Here is a 16,956-nt window from a genome sequence, read left to right as displayed (position 1 = left end):
AGTTTCTCAAGTGGGAATAATTAAAACTCGATAGGTTAAAGATTAAGTTACATTTGCTTTATTACTTTGTTTCCTGGTAGAGACATTACGTCTCAACATTTATTTTTATTTGATAATTTATGAGAACCTTGTTTTTTTGTATGTAAGCTATAATGTATTTAAAGAACACTGAAAAATTAACTCCATTATTTTTTAAAAATAGAGTTGCCCCACATTTTGTAACGAACTTTCAGTGCTAACGATATATACTAAATTTATTTTGAGAAATTTTCTCTAACGCATTTAGGTCATACCAAGTGTGACGGTTTATTTTGTTGGCAGCAAAACAAAAATAAAAGTTAAATTTAAAGAAAGTAATGCAAATTTGTCTTGTGTATATTTAAATTTATAGTCTGTCACCGTGTTCTTGGATAGAAGTTTGCTAAATGAGGTGGCGACGAGCAGCAGGTGAGCGATGAAAATTAAAATAGTGCTGGCACTTTGGCCGACTTTTATTGTTGTGGAATTTTTTGGGCCATTTTCGGGTTGTTTTCGAAACGGTTTCTTAAGGGGTAGAAAATAGTTGGTAGTGCGCAGGCGCGGGAGCGGCGTAAACAAATGCCAATGGTTCTTGAAGGGGTTTCAGCCTCTGGAGCGCGAATAACGACAGTGTTCTCTGGGCCATCGGCGGAACCAGCAAAATTAGCGGAATCTATAGAGAAATCGGGCGATAAGCGGCGCGGCCCCAAGTGCAATAATCAATAAACGTGCTGTGCAAACTTTGCTTCTAGCCGAAGATAAAACCCAGTTGATTGTGAAATTCCTGCTAAAAAAGATAGAAAACATAAATTGGCTCCGTTTTGGCTAAAGTTTTGATGTAAACCCCCCTTGTTTTGTTGGTAATAACTTGCACTTTCCACGCATCCCCCTAGGATTTTGAGGGTGGTTTTCGCCCGGAAAAATCCATGAAAGTAACCGTCAAGTACGCCACGCTGGTGAAAAACTGCTAGGAGTGTTAATTTTCGTTCGAACCAAGAAGAGAACACGGCATGTCTCTGGAGGATCCCTTTTTCGTAGTCAAGGAGTAGGTCCCCCACTTGATGGCCACTGCAGTCTTCATGGAATTTCCCCATAACTTATCACTCTGTTTTTATTTTTTTTACCCCCCCTCAGCGAGGTATTCAAAGCTCTGAACAAGACCCGCGGCCTCTATCTGCGTTGGCGGGAGCTGGGCGAGAACGGCGGAACAGAGGCTGAATGGACCACCACCGAGCTGCGTAACTCGCTACGGAGCATCGAGTGGGATCTCGAGGACCTCGAGGACACTATCAATATCCTTTTCACTAATGCAATCCATTGGAAAATCAATTCCTATCCCGGTAGTCAAAGCGTTTAAGGGGGTGAAATGAATTGACAAGAAGATATGATTTTACTTGTCATTTTCTAATGTCTGTTTCTTATGTCATCATAGTAATCTGAAGAATTCGAAATACCTTTACAAAATCCCGACATATTTTTGCCTTTCATTTATTTTGAACCTTCATGACCAATCCAATACTGTCCTAGCGATATATATATTTCTACAAAAATTTATCTGATCCTTGTAATTTTTATGAGTATGTATCTTTAAGGAATAGCCAAATCTTCTAACAAATGATGAGTACCGGGTCTCTTAAAGTCGGTCCTATCGACTATATTTGTCCATAATTTCCCATGGTTTTCTCCTTAACCCTAATCATTTCGACTTATACGCATTGTTGAGAAGAATCCGAGCAAGTTTCGGATCGACAACCGTGAACTCTCCAGCCGGCGCCACTTCATCGATAACACTCGCGATGAGGTCAAGCAGATGAAGGATAAGATGAGCCTGAACCGGAGCCGGGACAGAGACATCACCGCACACCAGCCACTGCTCGACAACGATCGCCAGAGCCCCAATCACAATCATTCCATCGCCATACCCAACTCGAATTCCAATTCCAACGAGTATCATCAGCATCCGCACAACGATCGCACGTATCTGGTGGAGTGTCCCAACGGCAACTCGCTGATCAATAGTGGAAGTCAGGCGGTGGCCAATACCATAGCTGGAACCATGTCGGCAGCAGCGGCAGCTGCATCCCGCCACAGCGGCACCAAGTACTCCAAACTGGAGAACGCCCTGGACAGTCCCAGTCATTATGGGCAGACGCATAACGGCGGAATGGACAGCCCGAGTCATAGGTATGTGGGCGAGACGGTGTCCATACAGCAGCGCATGATCCAGGGTCAAGATGAGCAGCTGGACATGATCAGTGATTCGATTGGAACCCTCAAGACGGTTTCGCGACAAATTGGCGTGGAGCTCGATGAGCAGGCGGTGATGCTGGATGACTTTGGGAACGAGTTCGATACCACAGAGTCCAAGTTGGACACGACCATGAAGAAAGTTGCCAAAGTCTTGCATATGAATAATGGTGAGTAAGGCATTTCACTTGGAATTTAGATAGTGGATTGCAAGAACATCAGTTAAAATACTATCATCACAAACTAGTAATCCACTCTTAAAATATCCAATCAATTGCCTCTATAAAGTATTCTTCCTTACAATTAACTAACATAATCCATTTCTCCCCACAGATAAACGACAATGGGCCGCCATTCTTATCCTATCCGGGCTGTTATTATTTGTGATAATTTTGTTTATTATTTTGTAATTGCTTTCGTTTTGTTTCCAAATCAGTTATATTTAGTGTAAATTAGATTTATTTAAAGACTTGGCTTGGTTTTTAATTCCGGTTCTTAAATGCAAATCGTATAATGTTTATTTAGACGAATTATCAGCATATTCCAAGTAAACTCCCTTGCTGTATATACACTTAAAAATTTTAACCAGATTTATTACCAGCCCCTATATATATATGTATAATGTAATTCCAAAGCTACGGAGAGATGATCATGTAAAGTCAATGTAGGCGGGTAATAAAAGATAACTAACTACTTATATACCAAGTGCTCCAGAGTTCTGTCATTCCCGATTTGGCCAAAGGATCTTTCAACTGACCTGTATATACATCGAAGGATATATCTGCATATATATACACGAAATGGACCTACCAATATCAAACGAGTTATTTATCGAAGAGTCTAAGGAAATTCCTCTAACCAAATCTAGCAAAAACTTGTATGCAGTTGAGTAAATATAAATATATATATAAATTAAATTCATCATTTAAAGCAACAATGTACAACTTTTTACGGGGCGTCTAAAGGAATACTCACGGAATTGTCATCAATTCGGATCATATCTTAAACAAAACTGACGATCATAACTTTGAGAAATATAAACATATATCAAGTTGACATATCAAAAAACTAGCCATTTTAAAATATTTGTATTTTCATTTATTTAAATGACACATCTTAAGGGCACAATTTCTTGTTTTATTAAAATTTAAAAAATTTTATTCAGTGATTTGATGGATCGAATTAAATATCAGGACATTGGAACACTTCGAAAGACTGGGTTGTAATGTTTTAAATAAATGCCGAAATATGGATCGACCGACCCTAAAACATTGAGTTTTTAATAATACATATTGACAAATAGTGACTTTACTTATATAAAATACTCAGGAAATTCTATTTGGTTCATATAAATTCGTTTCTTTTAAAGATTTCTTCTTAGGGGAAAAATATAATTTTTAAATTTTGATTTGCTTTTATATGATGTCTTTCTCAGTGCATTTGAAGAGGGGATCAGGGCTCTTCTCATTTTCTCTCAATTCACCAAACCACTCGACAACCCACTCGATTTTCACTCAGCTGGGTTGGGTGCTTTAAGCTTTGCAAGCTTACCATCTGCGCAGGGGGCCCAGAGGCGTCGTCTGGGGGGTATCTGAAAAATACCCAGTACATAGTCACCCCTTGGATTCCCGACTACGCCACTGGTCACAGCATAAGCACACGGGCAGAGCGGCACGTTTCCATGTGATGTTTTCGGATTTCGGCTTTCAGTGTTGTTTGCATTTTCCGCGGAGCTGGAGTTTTTCCAACAGCAAGTAAATTCTATATATATAGTAAAAGTCCCGGTAGACATGTTAAATTGTTGAATAAATTCTAAAAAGCGGTTTTTGAAGTTATTTTGGTGAGTGGGAGTGCGCAGTGAAGTGACAGTAAAGACCACCCAATATCACACCCCACAAAAAAGTAACGCAATATTCCATTTCCTCTTAAATTTTTTTTGCTGGCTTGCTTTTTTTTTGTATATTTTGTTTGTCGCAGAAAACCTTGAACATTTTTTGTTTGCCAAAAATATAAAATCAATGTCAAACGGAAGGAGGTGGATACTGCTCTCATGTTTTTCCTCCCCTCCTCGTCGGTAAAAATCAGATTTTAGGCAAACTCCAGGTAAAACCAGCTGGTCCGGTTGGCTAGATGCTTCTGAGATTGTACCTCCATCTTTTCCCTCAGCTTTCCCTTAGCTACCATGGCTATTAATAAATTCATGTAGCCAGAAGCGAGTGAACATATTTGAGACTGCATGTGTTTGTACCCTTGTGTTTTCCTTTGGGCGAAAGTGTTGCTTTTGAGGTTTTGTGTTGGTGGGGGGAGCTTTTTCGAAACTCTTATCAAAAGTCGGAATTGCGGGCAGGAATTCGTTGTCGAAACATATGAGCGAATATGACGTTAGTTTTTAATCAAAAGACATCTTTTTGTTGTCGGTGAAGTGGGCGGTGATCAAACTCAAGTGCCTGGAATTGCACTGCACCAGTTCCATAAGCAAATAGGCTTACAGTGGCAGTGCACTCAAAGAAATTGCACTTTCAAGGAATATTTTTTCAAATATTATTAAAGTGAATTTATGAAAATTTAGATGAGATAAATCTTCAATTTTAATGTAACCCTGTGTAAAAATATAACTCGTATAGCACAATACAATATAGACCTACAATATATTGCTCATAATATAAGAAGTAAATAATTAATTCATTGCGAAATCTATTTTAAATGCTATTCTTGAAAGTGAAAGTGGAAAAAAACCTGGGAATTTTGAAAACAATATGAGTAATTATATTATAAAATTCTTTCACTTAGACCATAAATAGTTCAAAAAAAATATACAGCCAGTATTTGCTTAATTTGTTAAGGGTGCTTTTACTCTTAAGAGTGCTTTTAGTAAAACAGGTGTTTAGTTTATGTATATTTACATTTTCAATAAATAACATGTCAAAAACCACATTTGGAGATATCTCAAGCGCCAGTAAAAAACCTAAGGGTTACGTGAATGCGCATACTTTATATTTGATTACTTTATTAATTACCAATTTTTATTAACATTTTTAACGAAGGCACTGTGGGCTCAGTTTTTCAAATTTACATTTTTTAATTTTGAAAATTTTTTTGGGATTCAAATGGTGTCCAAATACTCGTTTTGAGTATTAGAAAGAAACTAACCAGATATATTAAAAGAAAAAAGAAATATTCCTTTTTTTGAATATTAATATATGTCTTGCTTATTTTAACTGTAATGCAGACTTTTTTTTGAGTATATGCTCAATTACCACCTACTCACTTCCACACACTCCCCCACATTAAAGCTAATAGTGTTTATTATTTAATTTGCGATTCTCCTGCTGCTCTGCCACCCCTTTATTTCCAATGTAGATTCAGTTACCCGGAATGAGTGGAGCGCAGCGGAATCTGGATCGCAAGATCGTTGTCGTTGGAGCAGGTGCCTCGGGCGTTGCCTGTGCCACCAAACTCCTGGAACTGGGCTTCCAGAATGTGCTCGTCGTGGAGGCCGAGGATCGTGTAGGTGGTCGCATTCACACCATTCCCTTTGCGGACAACGTGATCGATCTGGGTGCCCAGTGGTGTCACGGTGAACAGGATAACATTGTCTACGAACTGACGCGCAAGCAGGAGGAGGAGCTGCTGGAGTCCACGGGACCGGTCTATGATAACTACGAATGCATCCGTTCCAATGGAGAAGTGGTCCCGGATGAGGTGGCCAGTCGCCTCAAAGCCATTGTGGGTGATTCCCTGGTCACCCGGCAGTTGGAGCTGCGTCACTGCAGCGGCTCCTTGGGCAGCTATCTTACCAACAAGTTCTACGATACTCTGCGGCGTCCGGAAAACTCCGATATTGATGCTGACGTGGCCAGGGAGTTCTTTGTAAATTACCAGAAATTCGAAAACTCCGTCGAGGCCTCGGACACACTGGAACAGGTGTCGGGACGTGGTTACCTGGATTACTGGGAATGCGAGGGCGACATCCTGCTCAACTGGAAGGATAAGGGCTTTGTGGAGCTCCTAAGACTGCTTATGCGTTCCAAGGAGTTGAAGGTGGAGCACGGAGTTCTGGAGAAAAGACTACTTCTGGCCACTCGGGCCACAAAGATCAACTGGAATCGGAACGATGGACGCGTTGAGCTGCACATGAGCAATGGAGATAGCTTCATTGTCGACCATGTGGTGGTCACCGTTTCCCTGGGCGTTCTCAAGGATCAGCACTTCCAGCTGTTTGACCCACAACTTCCGGTGGAGAAACAGCGTGCCATTGATGGTTTGGCTTTTGGAACGGTCAACAAAATATTTGTGGAGTTCCCCGAGGTATTTTGGCCCGAGGATTGGACGGGTTTTACGCTGCTCTGGAGAGATGAGGATTTGGATGACATACGCGGTACCTCAAGAGCCTGGTTAGAGGACGTCTTCGGCTTCTATAGGGTGAGCTATCAACCGAGGATCCTAGCGGGTTGGATCACCAATGAGAATGGCAGGCATATGGAAACACTACCCGTGGATGAGGTCCAAGCTGGAGTGATGTACCTCTTCCGCCGGTTTCTCAAGTGGAAAATCCCTGAGCCCTTGAATTTCCGCACATCTGCTTGGTATACGAATGACAACTTCCGCGGTTCGTATTCCTATCGATCCATGGATACGGAGCAGCTGGGAACCGGAGCCAGGGAGCTGGCCTATCCCCTGACTGTGGTGGCCACCACGCCCGAGAAGGAGAAGGATTCGGAGGACGACGCTTGGCAGCAAAGTCGCTGCGATAGACCCATTGTCCAGTTCGCCGGAGAGGCATCCAGTGAGCACTACTACTCCACGGTACATGGAGCAGTCGAGGCCGGATGGCGGGAGGCCAGACGTCTGGCACAATTTTACGGACTAAGCTTGTCCCGTTCGGGAACCAAGTCGCAACTCTAGCTATAAGGGGGGATATCGTGATATATAGACGGCAGCGATACCGATACCTGGCCCTGTAATATGGGCAGATGTGAATTTAAAATTCTGTCTTCGCACTATACACAAAAAACAATCAAGAAAACTGAACAATATGTATATCCTGGATAGACTTCATACATATGCCTAAGCTACTAATTTACACATTTGCCATAGGTTAACATAGGTCTCAGATTATACCTATATATGTACATGTAAAGTGAGCATGTCAATATGTCAACAAGTGTGCTGCCCAATAAAAAGCTGTGTTTAAGTCTTCTCTACCCAAAAATAAATGTAAAATACCTTATAAAAATCTAGCTTCTGAATAGATCTTCCCTTTAAATCGCATTTAAAATAGGTTTTTATTAATTGCTCACTTGTTTTCAACAATTTGTCACTACGTTTTGATGAAATCAGTTTTCGAAATGAGACATGTTACACAGAATTTCACATTGTATCCAATATGCTCTAGTTAGTGAGTGAGTGTATATACAATTGAGATACAATACGGTTAGCGTTAGGGTTACAGGGGGATTAACTCGATACATTGATTTCAACAACGTGTAATAAATACATTTATAATTTAGTCCATTTTTTTGAACACAAATAAATTTTGTACAACAAGTTTTATAATTTAATCGTTATCATAATTGTAAGATAGACGCTGGTTGAGTTTAAATTTCCTTCTTCATTCCATTTGGTGTGTATTATTGTATTCATTTCTTTGTTTTCACTGTTACGCAAAAAGGTACATGTCGTGAAAAGGACTAAGGCCGGACGGGAGTGCCCAGCAGGACCGCCTACGGGTAAATATAGTAGTGTCTCTCCTCCGTCTCTCTAGCAGATTGCTAAATTCGTATGGCAAAAATACTTTGGTGTTGTTCAACAAATTGCATGAAATGCTTCTCCACATTTGGCATCTCCAATCTACTGCACCCACATAGATGGTGCCCATATTGGCTCGGTCTCCAGACGTTGGACATTCTGGACCAGTTGCTCGAAGGCGTTGACCAGTTCTCCATTGACCAGCTCCACGTCGAAGAAGTGTCCGTATAGGTAATCAATACGTTCGGCCGACTTTACCATATCATCGAACTCCTCGTCCGTGAAACTCCTGGCATTCGCCTCATCAAAGGTGGATTTGGCCCGGGCCTCAGTTCGCGTGGCCTTTAGGATGTCCAACTCGGGTGGTTTCACATGGATGAGGAACGGTTTCAGTTGGGCTGTACGCAGAGTCTTGATCGCTTGGTAATGCGGGCTCAGCACACAAACACATCCGGCATTCACGATCGACTTGACACTCTCCGCCGAGGTTCCATATAGATGACCCTTGTACTCGCCGTGCTCCACGAACTTGCCCGCCTCGATGTCAGCGTCCATTTTCTCGCGCGGCACAAAGATGTACTCTCGTCCGGCCACTTCTCCAGTTCGCATTGGTCGGGTAGTGTCTGCAAAGGATGTTAGAGTAGTTTAAAATCATCAGGAATATCTCAGATAAAAGGATAGTTTAGTTTAGATCATTTGATTACATATTCACTTCCTTATTATCCATTTGTTCACATGCTCTCTAACTCTCTTTACCAAAGAAAATAACGAAAATATAAGCTGAAGCCACTGCTTAAGTGAACTAATAAGCAAATTAACAACTGATCAAATAAACAAGTTCATATCCGCACAAAGTAGAATAGTTAACTTGTTCATCTTCACTAGAGTAAACCTCTCTTTTAGACGTTGAAATCCAAAATGCGGTCTGTTCGTTATACTGTCTTACTCATTTATTCATTATTCATTTGTTCACTTCATTGCTGACTATCTTCACTAAATAAGATGAAAAGATGAACAAATATGAGACCAACAAATATTAAACCAAATGATAAAATTAACCGCTTAACGAATGACCAACTCAACAAATGTACAAGTGAACAACTGATCAAAAGACAACAGTGACCGAATGAACAGTGAATGAACAGTGTACATGGATATTGATAATCAAACAGGTGGCACCCAGCTGAAATAAACTTGCGCTGCGCAAGAAGCTTAAGAATCTACATTCAAAGTCCCAACTCTCTTGCTTTTGTAGTTTCCGAGATCTTAGACAGACAGACGGACTAGGCTAGATCTATGATTCGATTAAATGATTCGATTCAGTGATTTGACACTATTATTCGACTCTATGATTCGACTCTATGATTCGACTCTATGATTCGAATGTATGAATCGACTCCATGATTCGAATGTACGTTTCGACTCTATGATTCGATTCAATGATCCGACCCTATGATTCGACTCTATGATTCGATTCAATGATTCGATTCTATAATTCGATTCAATGATTCGATTCTATGATTCGATTCAATGATTCGACTCTATGATTCGACTCTATGATTCGACTCTATGATTCGACTCTATGATTTGATTCTATGATTCGAATGTATAAATCAAATCCAAGATTCGAATGTACGTTTCGACTCTATGATTCGATTCGATGATTCGACCCTATGATTCGACTCTATGATTCGATTCAATGATTCGATTCAATGATTCGATTATATGATTCGATTATATGATTGGATTCTATTATTCGATTCTATGATTCGATTCAATGATTCGACTCTATGATTCGACTCTATGATTCGACTCTATGATTCGATTCTATGATTCGAATGTATGATTCGAATGTAAGCTTCGACTCTATGATTCGATTCAATGATTCGACCCTATGATTCGACTCTATGATTCGACTCTATGATTCGATTCAATGATCCGATTCTATGATTCGACTCTATGATTCGAATGTATGATTCGAATGTATGAATTGACTCCATGATTCGAATGCACGTTTCGACTCTATGATTCGATTCAATGATTCGACCCTATGATTCGACTCTATGATTCGACTCTATGATTCGATTCAATGATTCGATTCTATGATTCGATTGTATGATTCGATTATATGATTAGATTCTATTATTCGATTCTATGATTCGATTCAATGATTCGACTCTATGATTCGACTCCATGATTTGACTCCATGATTCGAATGTACGTTTCGACTCTATGATTAGATTCAATGATTCGACCCTATGATTCGACTCTATGATTTGACTCGATGATTCGGCTCTATGATTCAGCGCTATGACTCGACCCTATGATTCGATTCTATAATTCGACCTTATGACTCGACTCTATGATTCGATTCTATGATTCGATTCTATGATTCGACTCTATGAGTCGATTCTATGATTCCACTCTATGACTCGGTTCTATGATTCGATGAATGATTTGATTTAATGACTTGATATCTAAACTTTTGTATGTTGAAGGAATACATATATGCAGCAAAACATATATATTTAGTTTTAAGTATCCACATGAGCTTAAAATTTTCACAAGTATTTTCTTTCAATTTTGCTCATCGAAGAACGAGTACTTATTAGGAAAACTATATTATTACATGAATAGTTTGTTCAGAAGCACGTAGTTTTACTACTGCTTTTAAAAGGGTGCCAAAGTACTAACCATTTTTGGGGGTTGCCTGCTAACCAAAAGGATTCGATTCCTCTTTATCTTTTTACTTGAAACAAATAATATTATCCTGGAAAACGGTAAGTCTTCCTTCGGCAGCAATTTCAACCATTTTTTATGACATTTACTGCACAATTGCAAGCGGAGCAAATAAATTATAAAATTGTTTGCTTTTTTGCAGCTGCTCCACAAAGAGAAGTGCTCAATTTTATCAGCTCCTCTTGCTAGCTCAAATAAATTTGTGCTTTGATTTGTTTGCCCAGCTCAATATACTTACACGGCACCGGGCTGCGGAACTTCTCGGGGTCCCTGGCTATCAGCCGGCGGCGCAGTTCATTGCGGCCCACTCCGGGAGCTCCGATGAGCACTATGGGCCTGAAGACACCCGGTCGAGGATACAACTTGGCCACCTCCTCGTACGTGGCTATCTGCTCGCGGTCGAAGTCATCGTTCTCTGTCAAATCGTACATGATCTTTTTAGTCTTGGGCTGGCGGCAGGATGAGCTGCTGCTGCTCGCGGGCAGACGTGGGGAGCCAGGTGGGGTGGTGCAGAGTGAGGCGCATGATCCGGCTGGCGATGGCAATGATGGATGGGGCCAATTGGGGTTAGATGAGGGGATTACGATGAGGCATGAAATTAGAGCAATTTTAGTCGTGAAAATGTGGACAGCGTATGTATGTTATGGAAATGGGTTGGTAAACTGGGTTGCTTACGCTTCGAGTCCAGATCGGTGCCATCTTTCTGCGATCGGTCATGGAGGATACGGCGCTCCTGGAGCGCCCGACTGGGGATCAAACCAGCTCTCGCAGACCGCTCATGCTCCTTGCGAGCCTGCCACCAGTAGGCGTCATCCTGGGCCACAATATGCAGCACATCGCCACGTTGGAACGCCAGGCCAGCCTCCTTGCACGGGATGTAAGGATCCACATCCGGATTGTAGTCGAAGTGGGCCCGCACCCTCACCTTGGATTCCCGCTGGGCTCCCTTGCTGTCCGCCGGAACCAGCTTAAAGGTTATGGTGCCCTCAGAGTTTTGCTGTGGGAATGGTAGTCCATTAGTATACTTTGCTTAGATTATAATTTAAAAAGGTGGGACTTATGAAATTCGTATTTTATAAAAATAAAATATAAAATATAGTATAGCTATTTCTTATCTATTTAGTTTGAAAAGAAATAATGTTTTTTAAGTTGGGTTGTAAAATTTGTTAAGTAGATAAAGATAAAGAAGATATGTTTTTAGATTCTTGATAAGTTAAAGATAAGTAATATCTCCACAATTGGCTTAAGTATAAAATGAATTATAGTATTATGAATAAAATTTGTAAACAATCAAATATCACTGGAAATTGGATGTTAAAAATTGGACTTATATGATATCATAATATCATGCTTTTTCAACCAAGTTTTATAAAAACATCATCAATACTTTTATCTGAATATGTCTTTTTTAAAGAAAATGTTTTCTAAACAAAAACCATATAATGTTGCAGAGATTCTAGGGGTTTCTGATGGGTTTTTAGGTTAACTAACCAGTATGGTGAGCACATCGCCCGGCGTCTTGCCCTCCACGTTGATGTTGTTGACCTCGATGACCTCGTCGCCGACGTGAATCAATCCGGAGCGATCTGCAGCGCCACCGTGCATAATTCTGGCGATTTTGATCTTGCCGGTCTCCTCGTCAGTTTTTATGGTGGCGCCCTAAAAGTAGGCAATACGTGTCACTAGAAAGTCTACCCATAGTCTACGCGTATGTGTGCGTGTGGTGTAAGTGTGTGATTGTGTATCTGTGTGGATTGCGGTTTCCGATGTATCTAATGGATGTGTCACAACAGGAACAATAACAACGGAATGGGGACAACGAAATGTATCTTATGTTATGAATGTATGTATCTTGGTGTGTGCACAGCTTCCTGGCTGTTGTTTGTTGTTTTCAGTGCTTGGCGAACTGGTTTCTGTTTCTTTTTTACAGTGGACATTGTTACGGCTATGGACATTTGATTACTTACAACAATTGGCTCCGCACCCTGTGCTCCTGTCTGTGTTTATTTTATACATTGTTTTCATTTTATTGTTACAAATGCATTTTTTTTTTGTTTGTTATGGGCGAATTCGAGAAATTGATTCGATTTTATTCGATTTTTACAAAAGGCAAAGTTTACAAAATTGATTAGCATTGGGAAGAGTTGACATGGTGACATGACATGATAACAGTAGAAGTACGAAAATGAATGAAGGCGCAGAGAGGAGCAGTTGGCAAAGGCGAAATGGGGGCGGTGAAAGGTTTGGGGGCGGAAGTGAAAGTCGAGGTTGGACAGTGGAAAGCGATGGACAGCACAGAACAGCGATCTCGGCGATGAGGTGGGCATGGAAATGGAAAATGGTGCTTGTAGTAAAAGGAAACTCACCAAGGGCTCGTTGCTCTTCACCAGCTGCACAATCTTGATGGTCTCTTCGTCCTCGTCCATCTCGACAGGCGCCTCCGGTAGGTGTGGGTAGAAGTCCTTCTGGGCAATCGCATCATGAGCGAATAGGAGGTGCTGGAAAATTTAATTTTAATCAGAGAAGTTCAATAGAAATGTTTGCGATAAAGGTTTGACACACAGAGGGAAATATTCAAGTGCATTGTTCTTAAATTAAGAACATTCGTCCTTAAAAACCGTGTAAGTAAATTTTGGTATCAATGCTCTTTCTTTCTTGTATATTGTTCTTATATATTTTGGTTTCTTTAGTTATTTACTCACCTGCAGATGAGAGTCCTGCAGCAGGTGGAAGGCCTCCTTGCAATCATCGTTCAGGTGACAATGCTGGGACAGCTGTTCCAGGACCTCGTACAACACCTGTGCCGAGGTGGAGAGCACGGGGGCCAGTCGATCATCCCGACCCACCTTGGCCACCTTCGTGTGGACATTGACCAGGGCATTCAGCTCCTTGGATTCCAGCAGGGCCTTCAGGAAATCAATTTCCTGGTCATTGGACAGATTCTCCGACTCCTTGAGCGTGCTGATCAGTTTGGAAAGAGCTGGAATGTGTGCGATAATGTATTCAATCATTTTTGACAGCCAGTCCAAGTGCGTCACTCAACTCACCTGGATCCCAGTTGATGTCCGATGCCATAACTGCTGCTAGCATGTCACACAACCGTCGACGAGTCACTGTCCTTGCTTATCCCTCACAATTTATCCTTTGGCGCTGTTCCTATAATCGAGTTAACAAAATCGATATGCGACTTTAACAACAACCGGAGAGAGACTTTATAAATTTGCGCATAAACATGTCAACAGGGGGCCAACGGGGGAGCACAAAACCCAAATGATAATTCCAGGCCCAAGGCTACCACCAAACACCCAACACCCACCGCCCAAAAACCATAAACACCATAACCTGCCCCTACCACGAAGCGAATTCTTCTGCGTCACTCGCCACAAAGGACACCAAACACTGGTAAATGTTGCCAAAGCTTTTTTGGGATATTAACGAACAGTTCTAGCTCTATAAGTGGACTTTGCCAAAAAAAAAGACTTACAAAATTCGATTTTTTAAAGGTAAAAAGAAAGAATATTTGTAAGCCATGTTAAACATTTTTATTGAATATTATAAATATATCTATATAATATATATATCTGTATAATACATATATCTTTAATATTTTAAGAAAATTAGTTGCCTGGAATATAATAAAATTTAAAAGAAAGGCGTTCTTGAAAAGTTCTAGTATACTGACAGTTTTTACATACATTAAGATTTTGCTTTCTAAAACCTTAATAACCTTTACTATGCTATAAATATTTTCTGTTAGGATGACTATACTCAAGTCTAAGCTTTTTCCCAATAAGGAAGATATGTCTAGCACTCTTTTAACTCAAACGAGATGTATTCAGATTTTCTAACAGCTCTCTGGTATCTTTCGAGAATCGTCTTATAGAAGCCCCACTGTATAGTTACCATAACAACAGTTTGCGCCCCAGTGAACCTGATACGTTGGGGTTGGAGAGCCCCACTGACGACGCCAAGTCTAAAGAACTCCCGGCCAGCAGAGCGCCATTGCAATTAGCTGACATTAAGCCAGGCCAAGTGGGGCGTTCGCCGTTGTCTGCCATTGGCTTCTGGCCAGGGGGCTAGTTGATTAGAGCAGGCGTTGGATTTATGGTCACTTTCATCTGGCCAGTGGCCCGGAATGTTGCCGCCCCTTGTTGCAATCTGCACTCCATTAACTGTTCAATGACTGCGCTTCCTGTTGCTGAAGGATTGAAGGATTGCTGGGGGGAGGTTAAAGAAAAAGCCTTGGCCAGGTGCCAAGGGGTCACCAGCACGCTGGCACCTTGCATGACCGGTACTCATTAGTGCCAAGTTTCTATGGAACGTTTGTGGGAGGTGATTAGTGTCAACTGAGTGGACGCTTTTGGAGCCCAAGAATAGCGTCTCAAGTGGGGCACTCGCATGTCCTTCAACTTGCCATGGGGGTCTCGAATTTCTGCTTCTACATATGGTAATGAGACTAAACCAACAAGCATCTTAGCCCATGGACTCTATCCGAAACTTGGCCAACGACCTTGAACTACATACTCGTCGGTACACACAGCCACCCAACAAAAGTCCGAACTACAACAATTTTCAGGGTGAGTTGCAGCGACGTCAGTGCGTGGGATCCGAGGGTTGCAGCCACTTTCAAGAGTATTTTATTCCAGGGGGTAGTGAAATTTTAACTACAATATAACTACCGCTGGTTAAACTACCACCATTTCGTATAAGCACATGTTTGTTACTCGAATTACAAGTTGCTGGTAGCACTAAAGGTTTACATCGTGAAGTAACTTCAAGATACTCCAAGGAGATATTCAGATACTGTTTATTTTTATTAAGTTTAATAAGTAAAGTTGTATTTTAATTTATTATCAAATATTTATAATGGTATAATAGTATATATGGTAACTTTCTAACCAAATATTTTATTTCACGTATTCGACCAAAATTTTTAAGTGATGTTCATTTAACTTTCAAATTTTTATACATTTTTTGGGGAATACAAATTCACTATCAAAACCAAGTTGACTGTAGTTCGATATTGGTTTTTTGTCAAAAACCTTAGGACTCAGCAAAATGAAGTTTTTTAATAATTCGTTTGTAGTTTCAGGGCTTTTCCCTTAGAGGGGGTGTTGCATGTGCAACTATTACTGCTGCCAATCAGCCAAATGACAGAAGCCAAGAAACCAAGTCAAGCCTGGCCCCAATCACACTAATTACGCTGAGGAAAGCCGAGACAGGCCAAGAGGTCTGGCGAGCAGCGAAATAATGACGGGGGTCTGTCAATTGTGAAAGTGGTTGGAATGGGTAGACAATGGCAGTCCTTGTGGCTAGTAGATAAGGCAGGTGCCAGGTCTCAAGCGCCCCCAAATCCCTCTCCTTTTTGGGGGTTATTGAAAACTTGAAGGAATTGCACTGTGTTATTTAAATCAAACCAAAGAGACACTCTGGTCATACTGAAAATAGCGGTGGCTAAGAGAAAATCAGAGAGAGACATTGAAATCACAGAGAGCAGAGAGGAGAGAGTTTACTGAGAGGGCATTGAAAGTTTTCCCCTGCCCTGAGAATTTGATTAACAACAAAATCTGGTTCGACAAAAAAGAAGTCCAACTTTCATTCAAATAAAGGTTATCACCTGGAGTTTTTCTGGGCAGTTGTCCAATAAGATACTGACGGATTTCACTTGAGTCCCAGCGTTGTTTTATTTTTAAATTTCCACTTCACTCGCAGACATTTACGCACACACAGAGGCACTAAAACACGGCATGTCTGCTATTTTCGCTAATTTTCTTGCTATTTTTAGGCCACTAATACTGCGTTCTAGTTAGTTTAAAGTTAACCGTTATTGTTTTGGATATACTTGGGGCCTTCGGCGGATTTCACATGTTCCAAAAGGAATATCAAGGTGATTGTCACCTGAGTCCGCCAGCGGGAATCCCAGAACGGCGAATAACGGGAGCGACAGCGACTGCACACGATGGCAAAAGAACAACGTTTAATTTCAGAAATTCTTTTTAAAGTTGAGACGACTTCCACGACCATGTCGTGAATCTCTTTCACTCTCTCTACGCTCTGAAGCTCTATGAAGAGACTATATCTTTCTACTCTTAGGGGTTCTCTTAGTTTCAGGACTTAACTTTAATAAAATTATTATTTTCAACAGAAATTTTTAAATATAATTGTAGAAAAAAGATCAAATTATATAAATAAGTTTATTTATAA

At 40.8% G+C, this 16,956-nt stretch overlaps 3 protein-coding genes across 5 annotated transcripts; 2 read left to right on the top strand and 1 right to left on the bottom strand.

The window, feature by feature from the left end:
* Window positions 1-616: 616 nt before the first annotated feature.
* On the top strand, window positions 617-2,970 carry Syx6 (Syntaxin 6). Its single transcript, XM_017072148.4, has 4 exons — window positions 617-1,063; window positions 1,153-1,310; window positions 1,731-2,435; window positions 2,599-2,970. The coding sequence occupies exons 1-4, from the start codon at window positions 1,029-1,031 to the stop codon at window positions 2,673-2,675; spliced, it is 975 nt and encodes a 324-aa protein (XP_016927637.3). The 5' UTR covers window positions 617-1,028; the 3' UTR covers window positions 2,676-2,970.
* A 901-nt stretch (window positions 2,971-3,871) lies between these two features.
* On the top strand, window positions 3,872-7,821 carry LOC108009753 (spermine oxidase). Of its 3 annotated transcripts, none has more exons than XM_017074366.4 (2): window positions 3,872-4,019; window positions 5,626-7,821. In XM_017074366.4, the coding sequence occupies exon 2, from the start codon at window positions 5,641-5,643 to the stop codon at window positions 7,168-7,170; it is 1,530 nt and encodes a 509-aa protein (XP_016929855.3). In that variant the 5' UTR covers window positions 3,872-4,019; window positions 5,626-5,640; the 3' UTR covers window positions 7,171-7,821. The 3 variants fall into 3 exon arrangements, with proteins under 3 accessions (XP_016929855.3, XP_036669121.3, XP_016929854.3); XM_036813226.3 differs by having other exon boundaries at window positions 3,905-4,015; XM_017074365.4 differs by having other exon boundaries at window positions 3,947-4,105.
* On the bottom strand, window positions 7,760-16,734 carry metro (membrane palmitoylated protein 7-like protein metro). The gene is made up of 9 exons (XM_017074359.4): window positions 16,370-16,734; window positions 13,800-13,908; window positions 13,455-13,732; window positions 13,119-13,250; window positions 12,720-12,749; window positions 12,244-12,411; window positions 11,428-11,749; window positions 10,991-11,284; window positions 7,760-8,636 (listed from the first exon to the last, which is right to left on the bottom strand). The coding sequence occupies exons 2-9, from the start codon at window positions 13,840-13,842 to the stop codon at window positions 8,116-8,118; spliced, it is 1,788 nt and encodes a 595-aa protein (XP_016929848.3). The 5' UTR covers window positions 13,843-13,908; window positions 16,370-16,734; the 3' UTR covers window positions 7,760-8,115.
* Between the last annotated feature and the right edge of the window lie 222 nt (window positions 16,735-16,956).

The sequence above is a fragment of the Drosophila suzukii genome, chromosome 2R (assembly GCF_043229965.1).
Source record: "Drosophila suzukii chromosome 2R, CBGP_Dsuzu_IsoJpt1.0, whole genome shotgun sequence".
Taxonomy (NCBI): Eukaryota; Metazoa; Arthropoda; class Insecta; order Diptera; family Drosophilidae; genus Drosophila; species Drosophila suzukii.
This window is presented reverse-complemented; position numbering and strand designations above follow the sequence as displayed.